General features: G+C 50.6%; 10 protein-coding genes across 10 annotated transcripts; 6 read left to right on the top strand and 4 right to left on the bottom strand.

Annotated features, from left to right (window-relative positions):
• Positions 1-1,932: 1,932 nt before the first annotated feature.
• POX_g08863 (Pantothenate kinase) lies at positions 1,933-3,577 on the top strand (the record flags this gene model as incomplete). The annotated part of the gene is made up of 3 exons (XM_050117630.1): positions 1,933-2,154; positions 2,317-3,197; positions 3,250-3,577. The coding sequence occupies 3 exons, from the start codon at positions 1,933-1,935 to the stop codon at positions 3,575-3,577; spliced, it is 1,431 nt and encodes a 476-aa protein (XP_049965774.1).
• A 1,185-nt stretch (positions 3,578-4,762) lies between these two features.
• POX_g08862 (uncharacterized protein) lies at positions 4,763-6,371 on the top strand (the record flags this gene model as incomplete). Its single annotated transcript, XM_050117629.1, has 2 exons — positions 4,763-5,123; positions 5,203-6,371. The coding sequence occupies 2 exons, from the start codon at positions 4,763-4,765 to the stop codon at positions 6,369-6,371; spliced, it is 1,530 nt and encodes a 509-aa protein (XP_049965773.1).
• Positions 6,372-7,433: 1,062 nt separating this feature from the next.
• POX_g08861 (uncharacterized protein) lies at positions 7,434-8,891 on the top strand (the record flags this gene model as incomplete). The annotated part of the gene is made up of 4 exons (XM_050117628.1): positions 7,434-7,510; positions 7,562-7,854; positions 7,910-8,513; positions 8,579-8,891. The coding sequence occupies 4 exons, from the start codon at positions 7,434-7,436 to the stop codon at positions 8,889-8,891; spliced, it is 1,287 nt and encodes a 428-aa protein (XP_049965772.1).
• Positions 8,892-9,300: 409 nt separating this feature from the next.
• Positions 9,301-11,042, bottom strand: POX_g08860 (putative succinate-semialdehyde dehydrogenase; the record flags this gene model as incomplete). Its single annotated transcript, XM_050117627.1, has 2 exons — positions 9,301-10,833; positions 11,013-11,042. 2 exons carry the CDS (start codon positions 11,040-11,042, stop codon positions 9,301-9,303), a joined length of 1,563 nt encoding a protein of 520 aa, XP_049965771.1.
• Positions 11,043-11,433: 391 nt separating this feature from the next.
• On the bottom strand, positions 11,434-12,405 carry POX_g08859 (uncharacterized protein; the record flags this gene model as incomplete). Its single annotated transcript, XM_050117626.1, has 3 exons — positions 11,434-11,808; positions 11,882-12,267; positions 12,351-12,405. 3 exons carry the CDS (start codon positions 12,403-12,405, stop codon positions 11,434-11,436), a joined length of 816 nt encoding a protein of 271 aa, XP_049965770.1.
• A 1,272-nt stretch (positions 12,406-13,677) lies between these two features.
• POX_g08858 (uncharacterized protein) lies at positions 13,678-15,305 on the bottom strand (the record flags this gene model as incomplete). The annotated part of the gene is made up of 5 exons (XM_050117625.1): positions 13,678-14,233; positions 14,360-14,736; positions 14,810-15,013; positions 15,091-15,116; positions 15,182-15,305. The coding sequence occupies 5 exons, from the start codon at positions 15,303-15,305 to the stop codon at positions 13,678-13,680; spliced, it is 1,287 nt and encodes a 428-aa protein (XP_049965769.1).
• A 3,434-nt stretch (positions 15,306-18,739) lies between these two features.
• Positions 18,740-20,854, top strand: POX_g08857 (uncharacterized protein; the record flags this gene model as incomplete). Its single annotated transcript, XM_050117624.1, has 5 exons — positions 18,740-19,164; positions 19,231-19,523; positions 19,565-19,626; positions 19,695-19,875; positions 19,947-20,854. 5 exons carry the CDS (start codon positions 18,740-18,742, stop codon positions 20,852-20,854), a joined length of 1,869 nt encoding a protein of 622 aa, XP_049965768.1.
• Positions 20,855-21,902: 1,048 nt separating this feature from the next.
• Positions 21,903-22,613, top strand: POX_g08856 (uncharacterized protein; the record flags this gene model as incomplete). The annotated part of the gene is made up of 1 exon (XM_050117623.1): positions 21,903-22,613. The coding sequence occupies one exon, from the start codon at positions 21,903-21,905 to the stop codon at positions 22,611-22,613; it is 711 nt and encodes a 236-aa protein (XP_049965767.1).
• A 794-nt stretch (positions 22,614-23,407) lies between these two features.
• POX_g08855 (Protein fluG) lies at positions 23,408-24,729 on the top strand (the record flags this gene model as incomplete). The annotated part of the gene is made up of 2 exons (XM_050117622.1): positions 23,408-24,544; positions 24,601-24,729. The coding sequence occupies 2 exons, from the start codon at positions 23,408-23,410 to the stop codon at positions 24,727-24,729; spliced, it is 1,266 nt and encodes a 421-aa protein (XP_049965766.1).
• A 183-nt stretch (positions 24,730-24,912) lies between these two features.
• Positions 24,913-26,603, bottom strand: POX_g08854 (Retinal dehydrogenase 1; the record flags this gene model as incomplete). Its single annotated transcript, XM_050117621.1, has 4 exons — positions 24,913-25,812; positions 25,885-26,318; positions 26,411-26,480; positions 26,541-26,603. The coding sequence occupies 4 exons, from the start codon at positions 26,601-26,603 to the stop codon at positions 24,913-24,915; spliced, it is 1,467 nt and encodes a 488-aa protein (XP_049965765.1).
• Positions 26,604-26,833: the final 230 nt, after the last annotated feature.

Below are 26,833 nucleotides of genomic sequence, written 5' to 3'. Positions count from 1 at the left end.
CGACAGTCTGGAAAGCAGTACCGTATCATCGTAATCGAGGTAGCATAGTCGTTTCTGCGTATATGTACTTATCAATATATCTATCTCTTCCTGTCAGAGCTGGCCAGAAGTTTTTCACTTGAATATAGTCTTCTTACAGATTCATGGACAAAGCTACTACTACTACTCTTATGCCCCTACATTAGCTGGTTCAACATTACTCCATAAACTACTTGGGGCCACTCATACTCTAGTAAGCATCTTACGTGGAGGTATCTATCTTGTATCAGATGACCAAAATAACATTCACGGAACTGGAATTCAGTTTGTACTCACGGTGGCTATCGTAACAGTATGCGGACCGTGTTATTCCTGTATGTTACCTTCAGCTGCCCCCACAGGGCTAGGTTGCCTGCATCAATTGTAACAATTCCGTCTGACATTGGGCAGCCGCCGGTAGGTACAAATTATCTGCAGAGATGCAGCGACTGAGCCCCAAGGGTGATTTTGTTACGTGGTCCACAGCACACAGCTAAATGTATTCACTTTCTTTAGGGTTCCTGCGATGAATACATCCGTTCGGGTTTGATCGGCTTGTTTCCTGTCATTATTTACCCCAGCGGCTTTGAAGTCACAGCAAAAGCATAGATTTCTCCTCTTCGTAGGACTTTGTTCAGTCATCTAGCCTAGGGAGTGGTTCAAGTCCATTGCTGGTTGCCTGAAATGTTTAATATCTCAATTCCCTCGTCTAATGGAAAGGCAAACCAACACCCCCATTCTGACCTAGGAGATAAAAGGGCTCTGCATAATGAAAAGACTCTTTTTTCAGATCAGATGAGAATCGAAGAAGATCCAAAGGCTCTATATCGCCTGGTTTTACCTACCTATCAAGTTCTATATGCACCTGTTCAACTCATACCTAAGTTGGCGTTAGATATGCTCAACGGTTATCTTACCCACGTAAACATATCCTCACAAGCGGACTCCAAAGGGCGCCCGCCCGTGTAAGGTAAAAGTCCGGGTACCCGGAGTCCACTAATGTTTAATCTACTAAGGGACACCTCACATTATTATCTAAACCTCTTCTTGTGGGAAAATTAATCCATTGGAAATTTCCTGCACGTTCAAAGAGTAGTAAGTTTTGAGGGCTCTATATTTCGATGTGAACTCTCAATATTTTACAAGTCACCGGGACTCCAGCAGTGAGAAGTATCGTGCCGTGATCTACCGGATGCACCCTCGGACCAAATAGAAGTCAGTCCACCATTCGATGATGCCAACAAAGTCCATCGGGTTTCAGCAGCCGGCATCTATCGGATATTAGATTCAACTAGAGGGAGGATGGATCTATTACCATATTCTTCAGCAACTGATGCTGGTCTCAGTCTCCCTTGAAGCTACTGCCTTTGCTCATTAAAGACATCAGACCCGACATTGAACCGCCTACCTATATCCCGCTGCTGTCCTTTATTTCCACCAATTTGTGCTTCTTTACAAGCATATTCAAGGACGGATCGGCATCTCGGCGGTCCTAAATAGTCAAGACGGCGTTACATTCACAATTGGCAGAAAGGGTGATTGGGCAGTTTCGGCGCAGTGCTGTCGTGGGCCGTCAAGCCCCGTCGGCCAGGCGAGGCCTGGTCGGTCGGCTTCTCGCGGCCACGTTCGGTCGGGCATTCGGAACGCTCTTGTGCTCGATCGCCTATTCAGGTTCGTGACAGTGTACGAGCCTCGGAAGCACTGATCCTCGGTCGCCGGCCCAGCGCCTCTGGACCGCGGGGAGTCTCCCAGCAAGGAGAAGGACAAGTGGAGCCAACCCGGCGGGGGAAGCGGAGACGGGTAGAAGGAAATATACGCAGTAACCGTGGGCACGGGATCAACCTGCCATATCGCATTCATCCCTCTTGCTTCCTGCTACAAACCACGAGCTTGTCGCCTTTCATTGTCTTCGCCATGGCCCCTCCAGACACGGCAATGGACGCTCGTCGCAAGGGTCCACGCCTTGAAGAGGCCATCTCGAATCCCGGCGCCGTCAAAATCAATGTGACCGGCGCCTTCATTATCGACGATGAACCTCGGTCGCGCAGCCCCGTCGAAGGCGAAGGAGTCCATTACGAGAATAAAGACATTCGTCTACCCCATCACACCGGCGTCGTGAGCCATATCGCGGTTGATGTGAGTCGTGCGCTCCCGATGCGACTTGAACAATTTTTTTTTACTCCCTTCAATGCCCCGCATCCCCGATCATCCCCGCAAACCCCGCCGACGAAAGGAGTCTATCGAGCACAAGCACTGATGAGGCAGCGTGACTAATGACCCATGATTGATATTTGTTAGATCGGAGGCTCACTAGCAAAGCTGGTGTATTTCACACGGGAGCTCGATTCGGCGGATAATGGTGGCCGTCTTAATTTCATCAATTTTGAAACACATCGAATCGACATCTGCATCAATTTCATTCGCCAATTAAAGGAAGAGCAACAACAACGCAATGGCTCCTCACCGGATGAGTTATGTGTCGTGGCGACGGGAGGCGGTGCATTCAAATTCTACGACAAGTTGAAAAAGGCGCTGGACGTCAACATCTTGCGAGAGGAGGAGATGGAATGTCTCATCATCGGTGAGTCCCTGGATGAGCGGAAGCAGCGGGGCCGTGTCAAGGGGAACTGGCTGACCTCTTCTTTTTTGTCCACCTCATCCACAGGCCTCGACTTTTTCATCACCGAGATACCGAATGAGGTATTTGTCTATACCGAAAACGAGTCCGAACCTATGCAGTTTGCCGAAGCGCGGCCCGACGTCTACCCTTATCTGTTAGTCAACATAGGATCTGGTGTGTCGATGATCAAGGTGTCGGGGCCTCGGCAATTTGAGCGTGTAGGTGGCACGCACCTCGGTGGAGGTACTTTTTGGGGGCTCATGTCTCTGCTGACCGGCGCACGAACGTTCGATGACATGCTGGCCATGGCCGATCGCGGAGACAATGCGGGAGTGGACATGCTCGTGGGCGACATCTACGGGATGGATTACACCAAGATCGGGTTGAAAAGCACGGCAATTGCGAGCACCTTTGGAAAAGTCTTCCGCTTGAAGAATGCCGCGGAACGAGGCGCCGAAGATGGCGAAGGCTTGATCCACGACGAAGAATTCGAGCGCAGCAATGGAGGAGTCACTTTCCGACATGAAGACATGAGCCGAAGTCTTCTCTACGCCATCAGGTAAGGTTTCCGGGGATCTTGTGATGGAGTTTCCACTGACTGATTGCTTCAGTAACAACATTGGCCAAATCGCCTATCTCCAATCGGAAAAACATCAGGTCAAGCACATCTACTTTGGGGGATCTTTCATTCGAGGCCACCGACAGACCATTAACACACTGTCGTACGCCATCCGCTTTTGGTCCAAAGGCGAGAAACAGGCCTATTTCCTACGACATGAAGGCTACCTGGGTGCGGTTGGCGCCTTTATTCGACGCCAGCCCCAGAACTGGGGCCGCAGGAACAGCGTTGATGAAATAGCTGCACCACAAGCTGTCCGGAATATTGTCTTGAACTCTGATCAGAGCAATGATCATCAAAATATCTCGAGCTCCTCATGATTTGGGGGAGGAACTCCCAAAACCTTTCTCGTCCCTTGCCCATCTTTCTTTCTCTCTCTCTCTCTCTCTCTCAAAGCAGCCCGCGATACCCTGTGGCATTTACGATTTTATGATTCAATCAGCCTTTGAGGGCGAGCGTTTCCGAATTTCGTTGTCAAAGACCATCAATCTCTGCCCGCCAATCCGGTCTGGAGGAGACTTTTGATTGGTGAAGTCTCTCTTTTCTCGGTCATTTACTATTCTATACCTTCTGCTACGGTTTACAGAAGACTATATAATGCATACACAAATAGAATCATCAATTCAGCAACAATACACGCCATCAAGGTCTCAATGTTCTCACATTTATTTCTTCACATGAAAATTTGTCTCGGACCCAAACAGCAATATTTTGTGCCGGGACCCCGTCCACCTCGCTCAAAATCTGCTATCGTTATACACACACACCTAGAAACCACCGTCTCATGAAACAAGTCGCCTGGCTTTGCTGCCCACGCTCGATTCAAGATCCTCGAACCCCGCCATCTGACGGGACACACATGCAATTGGCTCACTCAGAACCCGTAACGTCCCCCCACTCTCGCAGTCCTCCGCTTGAGAAAGAGAATATATGAGCGGCTTCCGTCTTTTGACATGTCTCATATGGCGTCAAACTTCCTAAACATCGTGTGCCTTGTTATTTAGTCAAAAAAATGAATTTCTTTGCACATGTATCTTGGTATATACAAGTAGGCAAATATAATGCACAGTTTGTGGAGCAATACAATGTGGAAGATTATATAACCTTTAGCGAACCAGAACACTGTCTGGCGGAGAGAACCAGGTATAGGTACACCCCTAATGTTGTCAGAACTTTACTAGGCGCACAAATAACCGTCGCTGGACTAATAAGATGACTGGGAAGATACTTGACGATAAATGTCAAGTCATGACCTGTATTATAAGAGACACAATATATGGAGACTCTGAGATGGAGCCCCCTTTCTCCGCCGTACTCCAATTGTTTTATTGACGCTCGAGGTTGACTCAAATCCATAGCTGAAGGCCGCACAAGTCACATGACCAGACACCGCAGACACGTGGGAGGGATCGATCTGCATGGCTGAAGCGCCCTCCAGTCACTCGCGGCCTCCCTAGAGTGTCTTGCTGCGACCGTTTTACATTCATGCTGGTCGCCAAAGCTCGATGATTTCACCAGCTTCGTCACTATTCCCAATTCCACCGCCCGTTCCCGTCGACACGCACCCGAATCGAGTCTCAGGCCCTGAGTCCCCCGGGCCAGAGCGTATCCCTGACCCTGATCGACTTGCCCCAGAGGATGCCTACTTCAATCATTCCCTATCACGGGTGCGCTCTGTGCCACTGAATTACGAGGATGGGTTGCGTTCTTTGAGGGTGGCCGATTCAGGCCTTGCGACCTTGTTGCCATCGCGCGGGACCCTTGGTGCCGACCTCACCCGTAAGGACGCGGGGAAGATTGGTGCTTCAGGCGCGCGTCGAAGGCGGAAAGGCGCTTGGAAGAAACTTCTCTGGGTCAAACAGTCGTGTAAGTTTTTTTTTTCACACATGCTGCGAGTGAGCATGGGCTCTTGTGGCATTCTCAAGCCTAATGTTCGTTACGACAGATCCCGATAACTATACCGACACCGAGACCTTTTTGGATCACCTTCAAAGAAACCCCCGTGTGAGGCCCTACGACTTCTGGCCTCTGGTGGCAGACTCGACTGTTATCGTCCAGCATGTTTGCTCAGTCGTCATTTTCATCTGCTGCTTCGTCGGCATCGTCCAAGATCGGGTGAGCCCCGTCTCGATTGTTTGCTGGGGTAGTGTCGGTACAGCCATGGGCTGGATCCTGTGGGACAACTGGATCTGGGAAGAGCAGACAGAGCTCGCACGAAACATCGTCGGTGTCGGGGGAGAGGATGACGAGTCTACTTCGAGCTCGATCGCCAGTGCGCCCAATCCATCTGCCAACGACCCCCAGTCGACTGCCGCAAAAGCAGATACCATCCACGGGCTTGGTCTCTCAATCTCTCCGACGGCATCCAAGGATGGTATGTCCCACCTGGCTGCCGATGAGAACGCCAGTCCTGGTGGGATTGGGGACTCCTCTTTACACTCCGCGGTGTCCTCGGCGTCTCCCGGCACTGCTGTTGCTCAAGCAGATTTGCCGGAAATCGAGCGAGCATCGCTGTTCTCATCCCGTAATCGTCAGCGGCTGGCAACAGTAAAATCAGCGTTTCTCATCTACTTTTCACTGCTGGGACTGAGTCCCATTCTCAAATCTCTGACAAAATCGACCGCCAGTGACTCTATCTGGGCATTGAGCTGTTGGCTATTGATCATGAACATATTCTCATTTGACTATGGGAGTGGAGAAGGTGCTGGCGCCACAACCAAGTTCCCAGCTTCGCTCTCCACCAATGCTGCGGTGATGGCATCCACCGTGCTGGCATCCCGTTTGCCTTCCACCACCCACGTGTTCAGTCTGATGCTGTTTTCCATGGAAGTCTTTGGGCTGTTCCCCATCTTCCGGCGTCAACTACGTCAGAAATCTTGGACCGGTCATGTCCTGCTGACGCTGGGCCTGGTCATCATCGCCGGAGGTGCTGTCGGCACGACACTGGGTGGAGGTTGGGGCTCCGCGGTCATTGGATCCTTCCTTGGCAGCCTCTTGACTGCCTTCGCCATGGGTGGCTGTAGCTGGTGGCTCATCAGTCTGCAGAAGTACAAGAATGTAGTCATCGGTCCGTGGGATCCCGCACGGCCCATCATTCGGCGGCATTGGAACTGAAAAGCAAGCGGCCCATTTAGCTCTCTTGTCTTCTTCTCATACATTTACCAACCCCGTTCTATCATCTCGTGTCTTGTGTTACTAACTCACATCTTATACCCCTTGAGTTTTGCATAATCCAAGTTTTCAAAGTTCCCCCTGTCACGTAATGCCTCCCATGTCCTTTTGACCCTCGGTGGAGGGAGAATGTAGTTTAGAGATCTCTGTGTTCACATCTACGCAACAACGGCATTTGCTTCGTCTTTCAGCCCCAAGGTTTCGTCTCCTTTGATACAGCTGAACCTGTCACAGACGGTTGTGTTCCAGATCATGATTGGAGAATGTGTTCTTGAGACAAAATTCCGCAACGGCATAGGAATGTTATGTACTACGGAATGGACGTGTCCCCGGCCTGGCATGTCAGCATAGTGACTGATCCCTTCCTAACGCAGAAACAACTTTACCGGTTCTCTGTTGATTCAAGCTTGCTTCACTTCTCAAATATGAAGTTCTTTGACCCAATAGACACCCTTCATGTTCGATTCGACACGAAGCCTTTCAACGTGCTGGGCATTCCGAACGCCCGATTTCTCTGACTTGTGGCCCTCTCCCCATGATTAACTCACGATCAAGATACTGGTGCGATATTGAACTGCGGCAAGGCTCCGCTTTAGCTCCACCTCGAGACAGGGATGCAGTGAGGCGCGTGCACTCCACACATTGCTTCTATGCATCACAGGCGAATATCTGGGCTGCATTGTTGACTATGAAGGGTGCAGGCTCTGCCCACGCGCATTCTGACCGATATAGGAAACTATCGACGGTCTAGTTCAACGAGTGTTTTGCCATTTCTTATGTGAGGGCTCGACACTTTAAAGCAGTTGTAGACCAGGTTCATACCTGGAGAACTGTTTGACCCTGCCGCCAATTTAATAGCGTAGCCACGCCCTCTCACGACTCTCCTATATCTTTCGAGATCAGTCTGGGCCTGTACCCTCACACTCGGGCTGCCCTCAAGACGCTGCTGTGTTAGCTTTCTTTAGAATTACCAAGTGTTGGGAATTTCGTGCAGAGGTTTACGTGATGCTGAAGCGCATCGCTCTCGGCCTGCTGGCCGCTCGAAGCGCCGTTGCGTTACGCTTCGGCATGTACATCGATGAGTATGTTGGCTTCCCCCAGTCTTATTGAGCCGGGACTCATGTGACGCTCAGATATCACACTGTCGATCTTCCCGGGAGCGATCAGACAGCCGGCATCGACTATGCAATCATGGCATTTGCTCCCACAAAAATCTTCAACTCCGATTCTACTCCCGCGTTCACACCATTTGAGCCCGTGGATACCATGCGTAAGCGATTCGGACCCGACACGAAGCTCATGATTGCAATTGGTGGCTGGGGCGATACAGCGGGCTTCTCCGAAGGGGCCAAAGACGAAACATCACGGAAACGCTTTGCGAAAAATGTCGCCGCAATGCTGGATGCGAACAAATTTGACGGTGTTGGTATGGAACCCTTTTATCTTGTCATTCTAGTGTTGGATTCTGATATCAGGTGTAGACATTGACTGGGAGTATCCCGGCGGCAACGGCCAGGACTACAAGCAAGTTCCCAACTCGGCCAAGGTCGACGAAATCGAGACTTATCCCTTGTTCCTTGCGGCTATTCGTGAAGCCATTGGTGACAAGGTCCTGTCTATTGCGGTTCCCGGCCGCCGCCAGGACTTCATCGCCTTCACCAAAGAGCAGGGTCCAGCCATCTTCAAGTCGGTCGATATGGTCAATGTTATGACATACGATCTCATGAATCGTCGCGACAATGTCACCGCGCACCACACCGATGTGCAAGGATCCCTCGACACCATCCAGGCATACCTTGATATTGGTGCTGAGCCTGAGAAATTGAACCTTGGCTTTGCTTACTACGCCAAATGGTTCACCACCGACCCCAAGTCCGACTGCAAAGAGCACCCCATTGGCTGCAGCGTCATCCAGCTGGAGAACGACGATGGTTCTGACAATGGAAAGAGCGGTGCCTTTACCTTCGAGAAGGGCAATATGGCTGCTCCTCCCGCTAATCTCAAGGCGTCCTCCAACGGCAAGTGTGGATATGCTGAGGCTTCCAAATGTCCCGAGGGATCTTGCTGCAGTGCGTATGGCAATTGGTAAGGATCTCCAAGATTCATCCCCCAACTTCTTTCTTAATGCCGAATTGCTAATTTGCTCAAAGTGGCACCGGGGACGACTTTTGCATGGCTGGATGCCAGTCTGACTACGGCACTTGCAAGGGCATCTCTATCACCGATTCCTGGCGTCGCGCCACTAAGGACGGCATGACTGACGACAAGGCTGGTGGTCAGTACTACTGGGATGAGTCGACCAATCTGTTCTGGTCCTGGGATACTCCGGAGCTGATTGCTCGCAAGTTTGCGGACATCGTCAAGGCTAAGAACATTGGTGGAGTGATGGCGTGGTCGCTGGGCGAGGACACTGACTCTTTTGCGCATCTCAAAGCCATGCAGGATGGTGTGAGCAATGCATGAGGTACTACTTCAAAGGCGCAGTGGCATGAGAACACAATGCGATTGAGGAGTCTCGGCCGCGGAACTTATTCTTGTCACCCCTCTATTGTCAAACGATACTTCAATGCTCAAAGATGCCTCCGTATCTGTCCAGGCCGCATTAAATTTACCAAGGTTAATATTAATGTCTTTCAATCCAAATTTTACCTTTTAATATTCAAAGTATCCCAGTCTCGAATAAAGTAACAATCAAATCGATTCTCCTACTTGAAAATTCCGACGACCGCCGACACCCGTCTGCACTAGCCCTTCATCAGAGTGTTTCTGCCTCAAGACACACTGGTCTCTCTACTCAAGCGCTACTGCCACAGTAAACAGGTGTTGACCTCGTCCAGTAGACACCTCTCCTGTGTCCACTAATCTCAAGCATTCAGTATTGGCCCTCAATTGTCAGAGTTCCCGTTTTGGTCACCAGATATTCGTTGACGGCAACATCTTTGCCACTCTCTTTACCGTATCCTGATTCCTTCATGCCGCCAAACGGAGATTCAGCAGCAGATGAATTTCCTTCGAGCACCGCATTAGCATTGTGAGATGCGAACGATCGAGGAGACGCTTGAAAAAACATACCCGTATTCATACCGATCATGCCAGCCTCAAGGTTCTCGAGCAAGCGCCACATCCGATCAATATTCTTGGTGAAAGCGTAGCTGGCTAGACCCATGCTAGTCTTATTCGCCAAATTTACCACTTCTTCCTCGCTCTCGAACCGGTACAATGCCGCGATAGGGGCAAAGGACTCCTCATGCGAAATCTGCATCTTGTCTGTCATTCCTGTGAGAATGGTTGGCTCGAAAAAGTATCCCTTTTGCGCGCTCATCCGGTTGCCTCCCAGCAGGACCTCTGCACCGTGCTTGCGAGCATCTTCAACTTGAGCGATGGCTTTGTCAATACTGCGGGGAGTGGTCAAGGGACCCATTGTGGTACCGTCCGCAGCACCATGACCGACTTTCAGAGCACTCGTGCGCTCTTTCAACATTGACGCAAAGCGATCGTAGACGCCGGCTTGGACATAGATACGGTTGGCTGTGATACAGGCTTGGCCTGCATGGCGCCATTTGAGCGCCATCAGCTGATCCAGTGCCTGATCTAGATTTGCGTCATCGAACACCAGGAACGGACAGTTTCCCCCGAGTTCGAGAGTGAGCTTCTTCAAGCCGTGTGCGCAATGAGCGGCGATTAGCTTGCCAACTCGGGTCGAGCCCGTGAAAGTCACTTTCTTGACCAGTGGGTGCTTGCACAGTGTTTCACTCAGAGACGGAGTGTTCTCCAAGTCTGTTGTCAAGATATTCAAGACTCCGGCGGGAATTCCTGCGCGTTGCGCCAGCTCGGCTAGCACAAGTGCGGAAATGGGCGTTTCAGGACTGGGCTTGACGATCATCGTACATCCAGCTGCGAGTGCTGCGCCAACTTTTCGCAGCACCATCGCGATTGGGAAATTCCAAGGTACCAGCGCAGCTGCCACCCCGATCGGCTGCTTGATCGTGAACAGCCGGCGATTGGGCGCAGCAGGCACCGAGACCGATCCCTGAATGCGCTCTGCTTCTCCAGCAAACCACCAGAGAAATCCGAGCGAGTAATCGAGCTCACCGTAAGATTCGGCAAGAGGCTTCCCAGTCTCGTGGGTGACGATTTGCGCGAGATCGTCCTTGGCCTCCGTCACCAAGTCGTGCCACTTGAGCAACCATTGGGCGCGTTGACGGGGATTCACTTTGCGGAATTCTTCAAAGGCAGCGTGTGCCGTGTTCACGACGGCGTCCACGTCCTCGGCGCTATTGTTGGGACAGCTCGCCCATGTCGTGTCAGTACCTGGGTCAACTACCTCGAAGCGCTTTCCGCTCTTGGCTGTCACCCATGCATTGCCGACAAAGGAGTCAAAATGGAGTAAAGACGGATCTTGAAGCTAGTGGTTGTACCGACGACTTAGCCTGTGTTGACATTCTTCATGGCGCGAAAGGAAGATGTTCATCTGCATGGGCAAACACTTCGGACTTCTTTCCGAAGTGGCCCCCGCCATCTATGCTGAGGACTACTGAAGCTGGACATGCGCAGTGGACTAGAGAGACGAGCGATCACACATACCTTGAACGGGAGCTCGTACTGTTGCGCCATAATGAAAAACTTGCTGAAATTCAATCTCTCAGATCCTCCAAGGTGAGAAAAGACTGGACGACGTGTAGGTATTGCAAGTTGGAGGGGAAAGAGACAAGGTAAAGTCAAACCTCTCCCGAGGCACAAAAAGTTGGGGTAAAATTATTGGAGACAGCAAAGGTTTCCCCTCATCGTCACGATCGGCGATGTTCCCGTTGAAATTATCACTGAGGTTTTCCATGTAACAGCTCGCATGCTCTCGGGGCAAAGAATATCAAAGGATGTACGAGTATCGCATCTGTCATAATTTCTTGTTCACCATGTCCAAGTGAGCACAAGACACCATGACACCCGTGTCCACTCCAATCATGTCTTGATGGTCTCAATATACCTAGCTAGCTATAACTGTATATCACACCCAGTGTGCACAGTCCATTGTCTTGGTTAAAACAGTGATGCAGCTGTTGGGCAAATCATCAAAATCCTCCCAGTTGTCCTCTGCATCCGTGTCGTCGTCGATAAGATGACCCTTCACAAACGCTTTAAAGGTTTCGATCAATGCCTTTGATCGAGGGACATAATGGGCCCCGAAGAAATGAAACTCCTCGGGTCTGTCGCAAGAGGCAACGAGTCGCAGGGACTGTGATGGTAAGATCATTGCGTCCAAAGTTCCAATGACATGCAAGGTGGGCGTTTCTATTTGAGTGCTGTAGATTGACCGATAACGAGGATGCTCGAGTTGGAAGCCGCTGAAGAAAGCTGCAAACTTGAGCCGAGGATGAGTCGACTAGCAGCGGAATGTGTCAGTGCCTCACCTACCAGACGAAATATCGAGGGAGAACATAGAGTCTAGCACTGACGTTGAGGCGAAACCCGCATATGGATTTCCGTTTTTCCAACAAGGAGGTCACTATTGCCGCGACCGCAGATCCAGAAGAGAATCCGACGATACCGACAAAAGGGCCTTGAGTCTCCATCACCGCAAGGACGTGATGAACCGCGCGCTCGATGCCCACGATTTGATCGTATCTGGGATCTCCGTATCCCCAAGACCGCATACTGCCGGGCTCTTCATCAAATGAATGATCAGGATTGGCAGGCAAAATCCCAGAAGGATAGACAAACTGGACATTCCGAAGTTCACTGCTTGAGGTGTTCTCCGACCGCTGATCTAGTAGCATCTCGTGTATCGCATCCTGAAGAAATTGAGTCTTGCGTTCGAAAAAATCTTGCGATTGTCCATTTCCTGAAAATGAAAAGGGTGTAAACTGTTGCTCCTAGCACAATTGAAGCAACACTTAAAGAGTCCAATCTTGGTGAATTTCTTACCATGTAACATCAGAATTTTTGCATCTTCTTCGGACGAGAAGATATAGCCAACCATTGTGAAATAAGCTCCTTTGCCCTGAGGAGGGGAGAAGAGTGTTGCAGCGTGCACCTAGGGTCTCGACTGGAGTCTTTTCTCTGTCCTCTTATAGCCTTTGGTGGAAAGCAAGATGAGAGATGAAATCTATTCAAGGAAACAAGCAGAGAGTCACCTCATTTATAAATGCGAATTTCCTGACTTGATACTTGCGGGCAGCTTATACTCGTAACCCCATCTTGTCTCCTCCAAATGTCAAACATAGGTTTTGGGCGCAAAAACGAGCCTAATCGGGATCTAAGATGCTACAGTTCCCTACGATTAGCTCTATCCCAAGCTAAGAGCTTCTAGAAGTCTAATAGCAATGCAAAGTCAATGACTCGGTCAACTTTCACTATTTTCTCGAATTGGAGGTTCACGGGCTTTTCAAGGGTAGTGGGGGCACCCCAAATATGGTTCACTTGACGTGCATGATACCCGACGCTGCGACATCCAAATCTGGAAACGACCGCGCGAAAAATCAATACTTGAGACACCTCACTTATCGCAGCTCAATAAAATGCTTCTCTACCGGAAATCCCAATTATTTGAAAAGCTTTGCTGGCCATGGGCGGACGCCAGGGGACGCGAATACGCTCTTGGCGGATGATAGATGATCGTCTCCGAGACCGTCATTCATTTCCACTACGAGCCTGTCTCCTCGAATTAAATTTACTGACTGGTCTGTTTCTTCCCTTTTGACTCGCGAAAAAGTTCGGGATAGTTAGAGATCGCGTGGAGAGATGTCCGTTCATTCGGAGACCTTTCCATTCTCAGCAATTTGCTTGGGTGGATAATGAACCTGCATACGGCCTCGAGGACGAGATCAACCAGAGCCCAGCCCCCCCAACAGGCCGTGTGGCCGCATTGAGCATGAACAATTCCCATGATCAAGCCCTCAACCACGTTTCCACTACCTGGCCTAGACCAAGTCCGCTAAACACCTTCCGAGATCCGGGCACCAGGATGTACCAGTACCAGCGCCCCGGCACTCTGCGAGGACTCTCATTCCGGAGATCTGGGCTCTGGGGGGCCTCGTGGAGACAACTAGGTGGTATCACGTCGCCTCAAAATTGACCTCGGTTCTCAAAGAAGGCATTAATTATACTGATTTGATCTCGGTTTAGGTTCCAAGACTTGGGACAAGTCGAATGTCCTCCCACAACACATGGAAGGGAAAAAGTCTTGTCTTTTCCCCCCTTTGATTCGGGAACTCGCCATCGGGGAAGAAAGGTCTGGTCGCTTTCCACTTTCTCATACGAGACTGTCGACACTTGAATGCTTGTTGTCTCTGGACCGCCCGTCCTCCATGGTCCCTCGACCATCGGTGTATTTGACCGACACATCCATCGTCTTGACAATCCCGGTGGCTCCTTCCAAGCTCCCACTGCTGAGACTGACACTGTCTCCATTGCGACGATACTTGCGCATGTCAAAATGCCCGCTGCCCCGGTTACCAGCACTGACGGCGGCCCCAGCCGTTGCATTGCCCATCTCGTAGTCATCGTCCGCGTTGGAGCGGAGCTGTGACTTGTTTCCCGTGAATATTTTCGATCCCGGAAAGCGACTGCGCGAGCCGCTCGTTCCAGCCCCATAGCCGGAGGTATCGCGGCGTGAGGTGCCAAGTAGTCTGGGGATGTATTTTCGTGCAATAGATTTCAGCGACGGGGCACAGGCGGTGATGACGGCGACATTGCACTCGACGGCCGAAGAAACGAAGCTGATGTCATATGTGGGATCTGGGTTCGGCGCTTTGACGATAAAGGCTTGGGCGAGGATGACAATGCGCCAGACTCCGATGGCAGTCGCACTTGATGACAGGCTAGAATTAGCGTCATGTACTTTGGAAGGGCCTTTTTCCCTTTCTTTTCTCCCCTTATGGCTCAAAGTTTGGAACGCGAGGGAAAATCCGTCTGACATGGGCAGTTTCACTCACATTCCACCGAGAGACAGGATGAAGCATACTGCCACCTTTTGTCGCACGGGCATTTGAAGTTTCCATGTGATGATGATTGGAATCGCCATCACCACGAGATCCGTGAACAGGTTCAATGCCGCAGTCGAAACGTAAAAGACACCTTGATTGATACATGAGCCTTGCAGCGAGAAATCGTAGACACGCGCAACTGGACGACACTGAAAGATGTCGACAAAGAGAACCGTGACAAAGAGACCGATTACGAAAGCTGTGGAGAACCAAATAAGAATTGTGACGATGCGGGAACGGCTGTCGAGTCGGCGCAGAAACATCAAGATAGACAGCTTGATGAACGTCAATGCTGGGTTGTAGACGAGCTGAACGACATAATTCCACTGTGCACCCAGTGTCAGCTTCATCCCGACAGTTGACAACATGGCCTCCCCTGAACTCTCATCGAGTGCTTACAATCATCGCCGTCTTGAGGTTATATTCTTCCACCGGTATTTGTTTTTTATGCCATCCGACATAGTTGGCCTTGATGTCTGAGGTTTTCCTCAAGTCAGTGTCCCGCGCGCCCACCGAATGCGAGATGATCTCTCGCCTGCTGAGTAGGGGCCCTTTTCCATACTCACAATACCAGGATGTGACCGTTTGGACAACAGACAATGCCTATAAGGTTCTTGCGTGAGCTCGCGGTCATGACTCGAATGCAGAACAGCAAAACTGCGACCTCGTGGAAGGCATACATATCCTATCACCATCAAATAATCATCTGGGTCGAATCAATCAGCGGATGATCTTCAATAGCCGATCGATGGAGTGCCATGCGATACGCACCAATACTCAGTGCCGATCGTTTGATCTTCCGGCTCCAGAGTCGCAAACCCACTGCGATCCCGCCAAGAGCAGTGAATACAATCAATATCCCCAGAGCCGCATCTTGCAGAGGAGTATTCGCCATCGTTGGGGGTGTAATAAGCTTACAACCTCCAGACGATCTGTCGAAGACGAAAAAGACAGACAATCACCGTGGCTATGGGCAAGTCATCCAACCTAAGAATCCCAGACACATGCGGGCTTACATCCATTCGGAACAGCCTCTAACTGCAAACTACTTGTGGATCAGATCCTTCACAATCCAGAAACTACTTTGGAGCGAAAAAAAAAAAAATTGCGGTATACCATGAACTATTCCATTTCTGTTGCAGCGCGCACAGTCATTTTCCTTCAGAGAGGAAGCCTAGATGAAATTAACCCCCATTGGGTCATTGTTTTTAGCCGAGGCATTCTCTGGCCTAGGGGGCTTACCTGGCGTTGTTGCAACTCCGAAGCGATGGATCCACAAGGAGCGGACCCAGCAAGGAAGTTGGACCGACTACCTCTGCATTGAAGAGACATCGAATTAGAAAGCGAGCTTCATGAGCATGTCAAAAGTCTCTCATTCCATTATACGTGGTCAAGAGCAACTGTAAGGGGAAGCTGACTCCAAGATAAAATACTCAGGAAAGGAAAACATGCCATTCAGGCCGTCGGCTTGGATTTTGATAGACCAAATGCATTCAACATGGAACGGCCAGAGCCCGAGTGACGGTTCAAAAAAACCAATTTCTACTGCGCGGAGAATAAAGAGAGAAGAATTCGATTGTGGGTATAGTGGTAGCATTGCGGAGATGCCTGCCTGTCCAACATCGACGACACATGTGTATCTGAGACAGCGATCGCAACTCAAATTTAGAAAATCTCCGTATGTAGTAGAGATCAACATCTGGTGATTCCCAGACATTGACCATGCCTTGATGCATGTCAGACGAATTGACCCAGAGGACAGATCTAGGCTCATGATTTGCCACGAGAGCTGAATCGCAACAGTGGACATTGAATAAAACGAACGCACTTCAGGAAATTCATTTGAGCCGGATGTCGCTCCGCCAAGAACAATGACCCAATTCGGCTTCAGTGAGACCTTGACCATTGCCCAAACGGGGCCGTTTGAGGTTGAAGTTGTCTCTGCCAGGATCAAGAACTAGTGAATGAGGCGTCGATATTATCATGTCATACTCCGGCCGAAGAGCCGAGCGGCATTTACCTTTGTGGTAATTTTTGCAAAAATAACACGATGATCCATCGTATTGTGTACTCGTGGTCATTAGAATAGTGCAGTGCTGGAGTATGTGAGGGTATTTCTGTTTGCCTTTTTTTATTCTTTTTTTATTCTTTTTGACAAGACGTTCGGCGGTTGGCAGCCCTGCCGGCCAGCCGTCAGCCACGAGCCACAGTTGACACAAAAGTGGGTTTTCTCTGACATGATAGCTCATTATTAGTGGACGTGGAATGTTCGTCAGAACCTGGGCCAGGCATCTCTCCTGGCTTGCTGCTAAGCAAATGTCAGGGAAAAAGCCCTCGACTGGAAGCGATCCTGGCAGGACGCCGCCACCGGCAGTCTCCTCCGGCAAATCTTCCCAAAGCCCACACAAAAGGTCCTTCACTTCCACTTCTCACGCAGTGCTCGAGCACGCTAGTCTTTGCGATAGCGGTGCCGATGCCAGAGAGACCGACGGCAGGAAATATTCTCCCAAACAGACCATGCTTCAAAAGAATTGCAGGATCAGGTCCCTGACTCGGACAATCGGAGGTCTCTGCTTCTGGTCTAAGCGTTTCAAGATCTGTGTCAATCCGGCCGATTCGGTTGAGCGACGGGTGGAGCCGGTGGATTCTTGTGGTCACCTCGTCAGCTTATGTACCAGTTGCACAAATGACAAGCTGTCAAAAGACGGACGGCAGAAGAGGTGCCAGCGTATGAAGAACGATCGGGTCCACTTTTTTTTTTTGTTACCGTGGCTGCAACTCAGGGCGGAAACGATGAAATTAGCCAAACAACTCCTGCATCCTTCGCTTCGAGAACTTGGTTTGACTAGCAATTATGACTATGTATCGTGTCTTCCAACCGACCCGACGTCTGCAAGGAGACAGAAACACGTGGGACTCAAACTAGCTTCGTGAGGATATGCAACTCAGTCAGTTCATTCGGAATCCAAGTGCCCGGAGCGATTGAAGCTAGGCCCTCATCTGATGCATGTAGCCACGTGCGATCGGTGCGAAGTACCGTACAGTGTACGTGTACGCCGGTCCGGGGCGCAAAAGATGAGCCATCTCGATCTTCTCCATGCTGAATGTCTAGACTTAGCCCTCCTATCATTCATTAACCAACCAGCTAAATCGAACAAGTGAATCGTGATGCCGTTTTCTCGTGGGGGGAAAGAAGAAGGTCGAAGCTCCCCTCATCCTCAGCTTTGCAACCAGCCTGCCCTCACGTGAGGACCAATCGACAAGCAAGTTCCAAAGTGAAAGGTGTCTGTAGTTTGCACGCCTGCTCGTTCTGTCGGCTTTGTAGCAGACTCCATTTTTTTAAACTGCGCCTTCACGCTACCGAAGACCGACACAGAAGGCTAGCCTCACAGCACCGGCAGGCGTTGAAGTTGGTAGACTCGATCGACCCACCTTTTGAACTCACTCGGACCACCGAACACTGAGACAATATCCATGTCTAGTCCAGAGCATTGGGAATCTTTCAAAAAGACGCAAACACTTCCAATGAAGGGCTCTTTTCCTGCCGCAGAAAAGCCCACACAAGGAACTATCGAGCATCGCGATCATCTCCACTGGTGCACTGCTCGACCAAGGCTCGCGCTAAAAGACAATAGTTTAGTCGCACAAACGTGGCCATTCGACCGAAATCGCGAACCCCGTCAACGAAACGATAGGATGAATCTGTCACTAAATCCAATTATCGCCACGACGCGGAAGATCGGACTACCCGCAAAGAGTTCCAAATTGGGCGAGTGGATGCACCCAGAGTGGAGGAAATTTGCCTCGAGAAAGCCATGAGCAGGAAGCTATCCACGTTGGGATGATTAAAGTGGAGCGTGGCCGAGTCGCAGCGGAGCCCATTCAGGGCTTCGCTCTAGTGTCCCCGAGTAATGGCAATTTCTTTTCGCGCGATTGTCAAGCCCCGAGCCAATCCAGATGGACCGGCTGGCCTCTGCGCATGGGAATTGCCGATGTCCCGCCATCTTGTCCCCTGGGATCGTGCATTATTCATGAGTTCAATCATTGGTTTTTTGGGTCGGCCCCCTGGTGGTTACTACAATGTTGATAAGCGGATCGTGCGATGGTCTTTTGCGCGAGTCCCAGAGTCAAAAAACTGCGATTAAAAAGCCGCCCTTTTCGCGTCATTTCACTCTTGCAACGCGATTGGCTTTTCAGTCGAGTATCGTCTAGTACTCGATCGGAAGTCTTGAAAAGAGTCATACCGCGCGTGTTGACCTCTGGCCTCCAATCTGTCTTTGCAGCAGAGATCCTTTTTCTAACCTGACGAGCAAAGTGTGTGTCGCAATCATGACCCTACGAAACATATTGGCAGGCTCCCTGCTCGGTGCTCTGACGCTTTCGGGCTCTGCCAATGGCCTTCTTGCGGACGAGGTCTCATCGATTTCCGATGCTGGTACTCCATACTTCCCCAGTGAGACCCTTCAGTTGACTGAGCAAGCGCTGGCCCAGTTGGACCAGAATCAGTCCAGCTATTTCCAATTTGGTGACAGTGACAACTCCTCCCTCGTTGCTCGAGGCTATTGGGGATGCAAAGCCCTTCCAGGCGACTTCCTCTGGCCTGGCAAGTGGGTGTGGTCTCTATTTGACGCAGTGCTCGGAGGCGCACTGATCAAAACAGTTCCTCTTGCTGCGGCTTGTTACCCCTCCTGGTCCGAATATGACGCCAATGAGTGCGACTTTGTGGCCAACAACTGGACCAACTCTCACATCCAGTAAGGATCCCAACCTTCACCTTTCCTATCGTTACTCGGAGCGTTGTCTGACTGAAGTGATTCTAGTGCTGAGGATCCGGCTTCGGTGATGTGGCCTCTCTTCGAGGGTCGTACCTGTTTACCAAACAAGAATGGCACCGGAGATTGCACTCTTGGCGGCTACTCTAGCTACGTCGTCAATGTGAGCAACGTAGCTCAGATTCAATTAGCTGTCAATTTTGCCCGTATCGCCAATCTTCGCTTGGTGGTCAAGAACACCGGTCATGACTTCAATGGCAAGTCAACTGGTGCCGGTGCCCTTGGCCTCTGGACTCATAACATGAAGGAGATTGAATACATTCCCAACTACAGCGCTTCTGGTTACAGGGTCCTGCCGTCAAGATGGGCGCTGGTGTGCAAGCTTCCGAGATCTATGAGAAGGCCAATGAGCTTGGTTTCACCGCTGTCGGTGGCGAGGGCAAGGTGAGTGAATTCTTTGCCGAAATCATTCTGTAGTGCATGGAAACTTACCTGTTTGTCTTATCACACAGACCGTTGGTGTTGCTGGTGGCTATTTCCTCGGTGGTGGTCACTCGCCCCTGTCCAGTATTTACGGCCTGGCTGCTGATCAGGTCTTGGCCATGGAAGTTGTCCTTGCCAGCGGTCGCTTTGTGACAGTCACTGAGCAGAGCAACCCGGACCTGTTCTGGGCTCTCCGTGGTGGCGGTGGTGGTAAGTTCCGGAGAACACCCCCACCCATTTCTCTTGATGCGTCCTAATCTAACATTACGGCACTCGCTCAGGTACCTTTGGAATTGTCACTTCTGTCATTTCTCGCGTCTACCCCAAGGTGGGCGTCACTCTGTCCACCTTCAGCTTCTCCACCGGTCCCAAGGTCTCCGTGGATGCCTTCTGGTCAGCAGTGCGCTCTTATATGAAGCGGTTCCCGGCCAACGCGGATGCTGGTACCTATGCGTATTTCTGGGTTCTTCCCACTGGAGCTGAACAGTTCACGTTCTTGATGAACCCCTTCTTTGCTGTCAACCACACTCTGGAGCAATTCAACACCTTGGTCCAGCCCTGGTTCGATGATCTCAAGGCTCTGGGCATCGACATCTCGCCCAACTCGAAGTACTACGACAACTTCTACGACGCCTGGGATGCAGGCTTCCCTCTTGAGATTGTCGGTAGCACCAGCATGCTGACCGGTTCTCGTCTCTTCCCTCGCGCCAACTTTGAAGATGAGTCCCTATTCAACACCACCTTTGAAACCCTCCGCTCAACTATTTCTGCTGGATACGCTCTTCTGGCCTTCAACATGAAGGCTGAACTTCCAGAGGGATATCCATCCAACTCTGCCAACCCCGCTTTCCGTAACAGCCTCATGCATGCCATCACCTCCACTTCGTGGGATAATAGCGCCACCAATGCTGAGATTCTGGCCTCCATGCAGGACTTCACTGATAACATCATGAGCCAGTGGCGCAAGACCTGTCCCGAATCTGGTGCATATATGTCCGAGTCGAATATTCTGGAGCCCAACTTCCAGCAATCGTTCTATGGCTCCAACTATGGACGGTTGTACAAATTGAAGCAGCGGTACGACCCGACCGGTCTTTTCTATGCCCCGACCGGCGTTGGCAGTGAGCACTGGACCTTGAAGAGTTTGGACGGTCTCCCCGATCAAAACGGACGACTATGTCCTGTCTAAAAGCTCCAACACCAATGAGTTCACCCTCTCTGAAGAAACATAAAAAAAACTATATGTTACTTGTCGAACCCGGTGATGCAGCTGCCGGGGTTACATTGTATAATATCAACCACCATGATACCATTTCTCGATATGCTCCTAGGTGGCAGTTGATTCCATTGAGGCTTCCGTAAACTGCAGCCAGATGAAACTCTTCAAAGGTACCAGCATAGTTAGCTAGCGCACGAGATTTACTTATTCCCAAGATGATTCATTTCCGTGGGTAAGGAGAAGTTCAACAGGGACCTCAATCTAAAGGTGAACGGGCGACGATTTGGGTCCACCCACCCCTATGCAGAAGACGACACCTACCTCCTATTTGCCCTGTTCACATACATGACTCGTGAAGAGTCAGGTAAGGTAGGCCCCGCTCCAGCAGTGCATGAGAAATCGACATTCTCTGGACGGCCTGGTCCAGTCTCAAGGGTCGTGCACCCTGGCCGAGACGATCAAAGTATCCACCTTCGCATTCGCCCGTCTCGTGTTCGTTTCAACACAAGATTCAACTTCGTAACTCGAGGTCTTCATCTTTCGGCCCTTGGTGATCACACTTCAGAGTACCCACGAACCAAAGATCTCTTTCTCCTCATCTTCCTATTTTTGCGCGACTTTGGAAACATTAACCCCCGTGAATCCCCACGACCCCTCGACGCCCTCATGTCTTCTCGTGCATATCTAATGCTTAATGCGGCTCCTGGTACCACGAGGACCAATCAGCGTCCGCAGAGCCCACCACATGGTCGCACCGCTGGCGATGAAGCATCCCAAACTGCTCCGAGAGGAAACAGACTCTGAACAAGAGCTGGTGCGTCCAGCAGTTGCGAACGGAAACCACTTAGGTCCTGATGGATCGACATGTCTGCCCCTGTCTTCTATATAGGTTTCCGTCTGCCCGACACTTGAACAGTGTTCAGAGAAAAGAAAATATTGTTACATCCACCGTTCTAAATTTCAGCTCGCGTGGTCGACTAAGCTCATCTCAAACCCAGTCTCGAAGCAAGACAACACCATGAAATTAATACCCAGTGCCCTTGCAGCGACACTGATATACGCCAGTGTCAGTGCCGCGCTGCCTTCTCTACCCGTGTCGCCCAGCGAGACCTCGGCCATTCAATCCAGCAACGGCGACTCTGCAACCGGGCAATCACCCTCCGAACGATTTCATGAGAGGAAGCCCGCCTTTCTCGACTATATCCGTTCGCTGCGCCATGAATCAAAATCGCCCGTGGTGACGGAGCATTCGGCTCATTATTCTGCGTCATCCAGTCACGAAGCCGACTCAGATAACGCGCGCGACCGCGCCTTTCGCGATCATTATGGAGCAGTTTTTGGGAAATCAATCGCCTTCTCAGTACGCGACAACAATGAACACACGGAGGGGGTATCGTCATCTGAAGATGCTCATCAATTACCCAAAACCTCTGCCACCAACATCTTGACATACCTCAAGTCCATTGATGTACTCGATCTTCTGGATAAGCATGGCCCAGAATGCGTCGGAATAGCCATTTTCATTCTTATACCGATCGCCTATCTTGTTCTCGGGATGATTGAACTAGCATTAGCGTACTGCACAACTGAGCGCTTCCCCCATCGGGGTCGGGAACGCGTGCGCCTCGTGGGCGAGGAGAGACAATTACGTGCGTTCAGCAATCGGCAGCGGGAGGAGATGCTTGCAAGTGAGAAGAGCTGGTGGGAATCACGAAAGTCTCACTGCTGAACAATTCGGCTCATGTCTCCAGGATTTCAGGTGTTGGTTGGTGTTAAATGGCTATTGCAAGCACACAGCGACTATGCTTTTTTGTTGAAGACATTCGTCCTTTTCGTCGTCTTATCTTTTCATTACCTTCTCTCCCGATTCTGTACTGTTACACCCCCTCTCTTTTTGAATTTTACCTCTGGTCTCTGAAGATAATGTGTTGAATTCCCTGTTCGGAGAGCGAGCTCTATTTCTCCTTGTAGCCAACACTTTGACTCTGTTTTTTTTCAGCTAATGGGCAAACAACCAGTTCGTGGCTCTGAAAGGATTTTCAGGTTTGGGCCCAAAATTCCGCTGAGAATACACTGTAGGGCCATCTTTCAATCAATCCACGAGGAATTTGTACATACAACAAAAAAGAAAGTTGCTGGCCAGAAATCAGGGTTCAATCACCTGATCTACAGGTTGCACATGTTTCTTCCTCGCCTCCCGACGCGTTTCTGTTCCTCCTTTATTTGCCCTCGAAAGAGCCTACACCCAATAAAGATTGGACTCGGGTGTTCTGGATGAGATAACAATTATTTTCACAAGCTGAGAAGTGGGCAAGATTGTGTTTTGTTACCTCGCGATCAAACTTTTATTCCGGCCGCAATCTGACTCGCGTCGCAGAGTCTGCCCTCTGTCCCCACTTGCTGAGGCTTCAAGGCGCGGTTGGTTTTAAGTCGTGAAAACTTCCAGATTAGAAATCCTGAACACTAGGGAGCAAGTCTCAAGGAGCAAATTTGGCCTTCGGTTGGCTACATTGATCAGTCACGATGGATCCTCTCTTACCCTTGAAAAACTTCATCCGTCACCATCCGCATATTGACCATCATGCACACCACATACCAAATCGCTATTCCGCAAGTCATGAAAGCAATTACCCGGTAGAGTGTGTCTTGATCGAGAGCTGGGCGCATCGCCTGGAAACTTCCCATGCTTCTCTGCCATCCCAGCGCGCTATCAATCAACTCGGCGAGCTGTATGGAACTTTGTGTTCCACATGGGAGGATGTGGTCGCCGCACGCACTCAGTATCTCAAAGAGGACTACAACGGGATGCTGCGGCGCAGTCTTCACGGCACGCACATGCTCCTTTTGAGTGATCCTCTCGTAGATGGGACTTACTCAGATGGAGATGGTCTGGTTCAATCGCGTGAATGGCACGACCGCTTTGCTCCCTCGCCCATGAAAATCATAGTTTGCATTGAGACCATCGCAGAGTCTGTGCTCAGCGACATCATGAACGAGGATCGCAGATCGGAAGAAAGTGTATGGAGTCTGTTTCGCACTAAATTTCTTGATGCGATTGAGCTTGCCATGAGCGACTCAGCCGTTGTCGCCTTCAAGACAGACGTGTGTACCCGAAGTGGTCTCGATGTTGCTCCAACATCGCCGGACGATGCTTCATTGACTGCAGCTCTGCACAGGATCCTGGACTTGGGCTCCAAGAAGCACGGTTACAAGTTCGAGGAGAAGCTAGTTCTTGACTGGATGGTCTTGCAGATTATGAAGCGCAATTCCTCTCGGTATGGGGGGCTATCAGTAAAGCCCCTCCAATTTTCGACTGCACTGACTACCGACGAGATGGGCCGCAGCGAGACAAGGCCCGGCAGGGAAAATCCTATCTTGCTCCAGCCAATCATTCGCGAGTACCCTGGTTCACCCGTCGTGCTGCTACATGCAGCTTATCCATACACGAAGGAGGCAGGCTATCTCGCCAGTCGATACCCGGTCGTCTTCGTTGATTTCAGCAAAGTCTTTCCTTGTATTAGCCGCGATGGTCAAGAAAGAATCCTCCGGGAGAGTTTAGAGATCGCCTCTACTAATCGCCTTCTTTGGAGCACGGGTGGGCAAATTTATCCGGAGACGTTTTGGCTGTCGAATCGGCAATTTCGACAAGCATTGGAAAAGGTCAGTCAAACACTCAGAGGCCGATCAAGAGCGCCGCTGACATATTAAGCACAAAGATTCTGATTGAATACGTTCAATGCGGTGACTGCAATATCATGCAGGCCAAGAACATTGCCAAAGACATTCTGTTCAATAATGCAAACAAGCTCTACTCCCTCGGGCAAACAGCAGAATACAGCCTTTGATCCTGTCGGCGATATCTTCACCATAGAAAGTTTTCCTGGCAAACAGCCTGTACGATTATTTTCAAATGATGTTTCGAAGCGGATTTTTCTGCGGACTGAGCAATGCTTGGTATCTACGTCTACTGACGTTAAAATCGACCTGGTCTACTCATGGACTTTTACCCTCTTACTACACCCAGGCAATCACTGATCATCAATCTTGATGAATACAGTCTTCACTTCCAGGTAATTCTCGATGCTCACAGTCCATCCTTCACGACCAGTGCCACTGGCCTTGTAGCCACCAAACGGCATATCGGGTGCAGCGGTGGGGCTGGTGCAGTTGACACCCACGTTACCGGATTCCAATCTTTTCGCAACACGCAAAGCACGGCTGATATCCCTGGTATAAACCGAGGCGTAGAGGCCATATTCGGTGTCGTTTGCTCTGGCGATAACATCATCCTCATCGGTGAATGTGTTGATATTCACCACGGGGCCGAAGATCTCTTCCTTCATGATTTTGGAGTCTTCCGGAGTCTCAACAAAGACTGTTGGTTGAATGAAGTAACCCTTGGTGTGCTCAGATGGTTCAGATCCCAAAACCATCTTGCCAACCTTTTTGCCCTCCTCGATGTACGACTGCACCTGCTTGTACTGAATGGCATCGGCCTGGGGGCCGTGGTTGGTCTCTGGAAGCAGAGGGTCGCCACTCTTGATCTGAGAGAAGCTCTTTCGGAACTGCTCAATGAATTGAGGGGCGATAGACTCGTGGACGTAGATGCGAGAGTTTGCCACGCAAACTTGGCCACTGTTGAACTGGATGCTATGTCTCGTCTCCTGCACTGCCTTTTCGAGGTTGGCATCGGGGAAGATGATCGCAGGAGACTTTCCTCCCAGTTCAAGAATGACGTTCTTCAAGTTGGACTTGGCGGATGCTTCTTGAATGAGACGGCCGGTCCGTCCTGATCCTGTAAAACTGATCACGCGAATGTCCATGTGGTGTGACAAGACGTTGCCCGAGATTTGGCCATGGCCAGAGATAATGTTCCACACTCCCGGGGGAAAGCCCGCCTTTTGGATCAAGGTAGCAACCTTGGCAGACTAGCGAATGGACAATCGTCAGCACCAGCCTTTTGAATCATTGACCTGAACTAGGGCTAACTCGAGACTCACAGTCAAGGGGGCTTTCTCACTGCTCTTCACAACCACCGTGTTCCCTGCAATCAATGCCGGGGCGGCCTTGGAGATCAGGAAGTACACGGGCACGTTCCATGGAATAATGGCACCGACTACTCCGTATGGTTGTCGTAGGGTCATGTTGACAAATCCGGGGCTGTTTAAACTTGAAGTTCCAAGCACCTGGCAACCGCTTTCCGCATAGTGGTTCAAAGCCTGGGCGGAAGCATACGACTCAACATAATGAGACACCGGGCGACCCATCGACATGGCCTCAAGCTCAGCCAGCTCGGCATGAGACTCCATGATCAGATCGGCCAGCTTCTTCAAGTATAAGCCTCTTCGCGCGGGGGCGAGTGCGGACCAAGCTGGGAAGGCAGCTTTCGCTGCTGCCACGGCGGCGTTTGCATCATCTGCGCTAGCTTCGGCGACTAGAAAAGAGGGGAAAAGAAGACATTAAGATCACCGGATTGCTTCTTGTCTGGGGCCAAAGGCTTCGAACAGACGCCTGGGGTATTATTACCTTCGGCAAATTTCTCTCCTGTCGCAGGGGAATGAAGATCAAACTTTCCGCCATCGGACGCATCTTTGAACTGGACTCAATATCGGTTAGAATTGAGCTTGGTCGCCGTCTCCCAGAATGGACGAGATACCTCTCCGTTAATGAACAACCGTGTCTCGAACGACGTGATCTTGGGCTGTTGAGTGATCGTCATGATCGGTCGCTGTCTTTCAAAGTACCGGATTCTTGAAGATGGGAGAGTGAGCTGGGAGGTAAGCAGAGGAAGAGAAGTCGGCACGAAGTAAAATGCTGGGCACGAAGTCAATCTTGTGGCGATCAATGCGATGCCCTTCAATCTATCCCAGTTTTGAGTTCCTTTGCTGATGAGGGGTAAGATGCACTGGGTAGTATTCAATCTGACTACAATCCACCCTGTCCCACCTC

Source organism: Penicillium oxalicum, chromosome VII (genome assembly GCF_001723175.1).
Source record: "Penicillium oxalicum strain HP7-1 chromosome VII, whole genome shotgun sequence".
Classification (NCBI taxonomy): Eukaryota; Fungi; Ascomycota; class Eurotiomycetes; order Eurotiales; family Aspergillaceae; genus Penicillium; species Penicillium oxalicum.
This window is presented reverse-complemented; position numbering and strand designations above follow the sequence as displayed.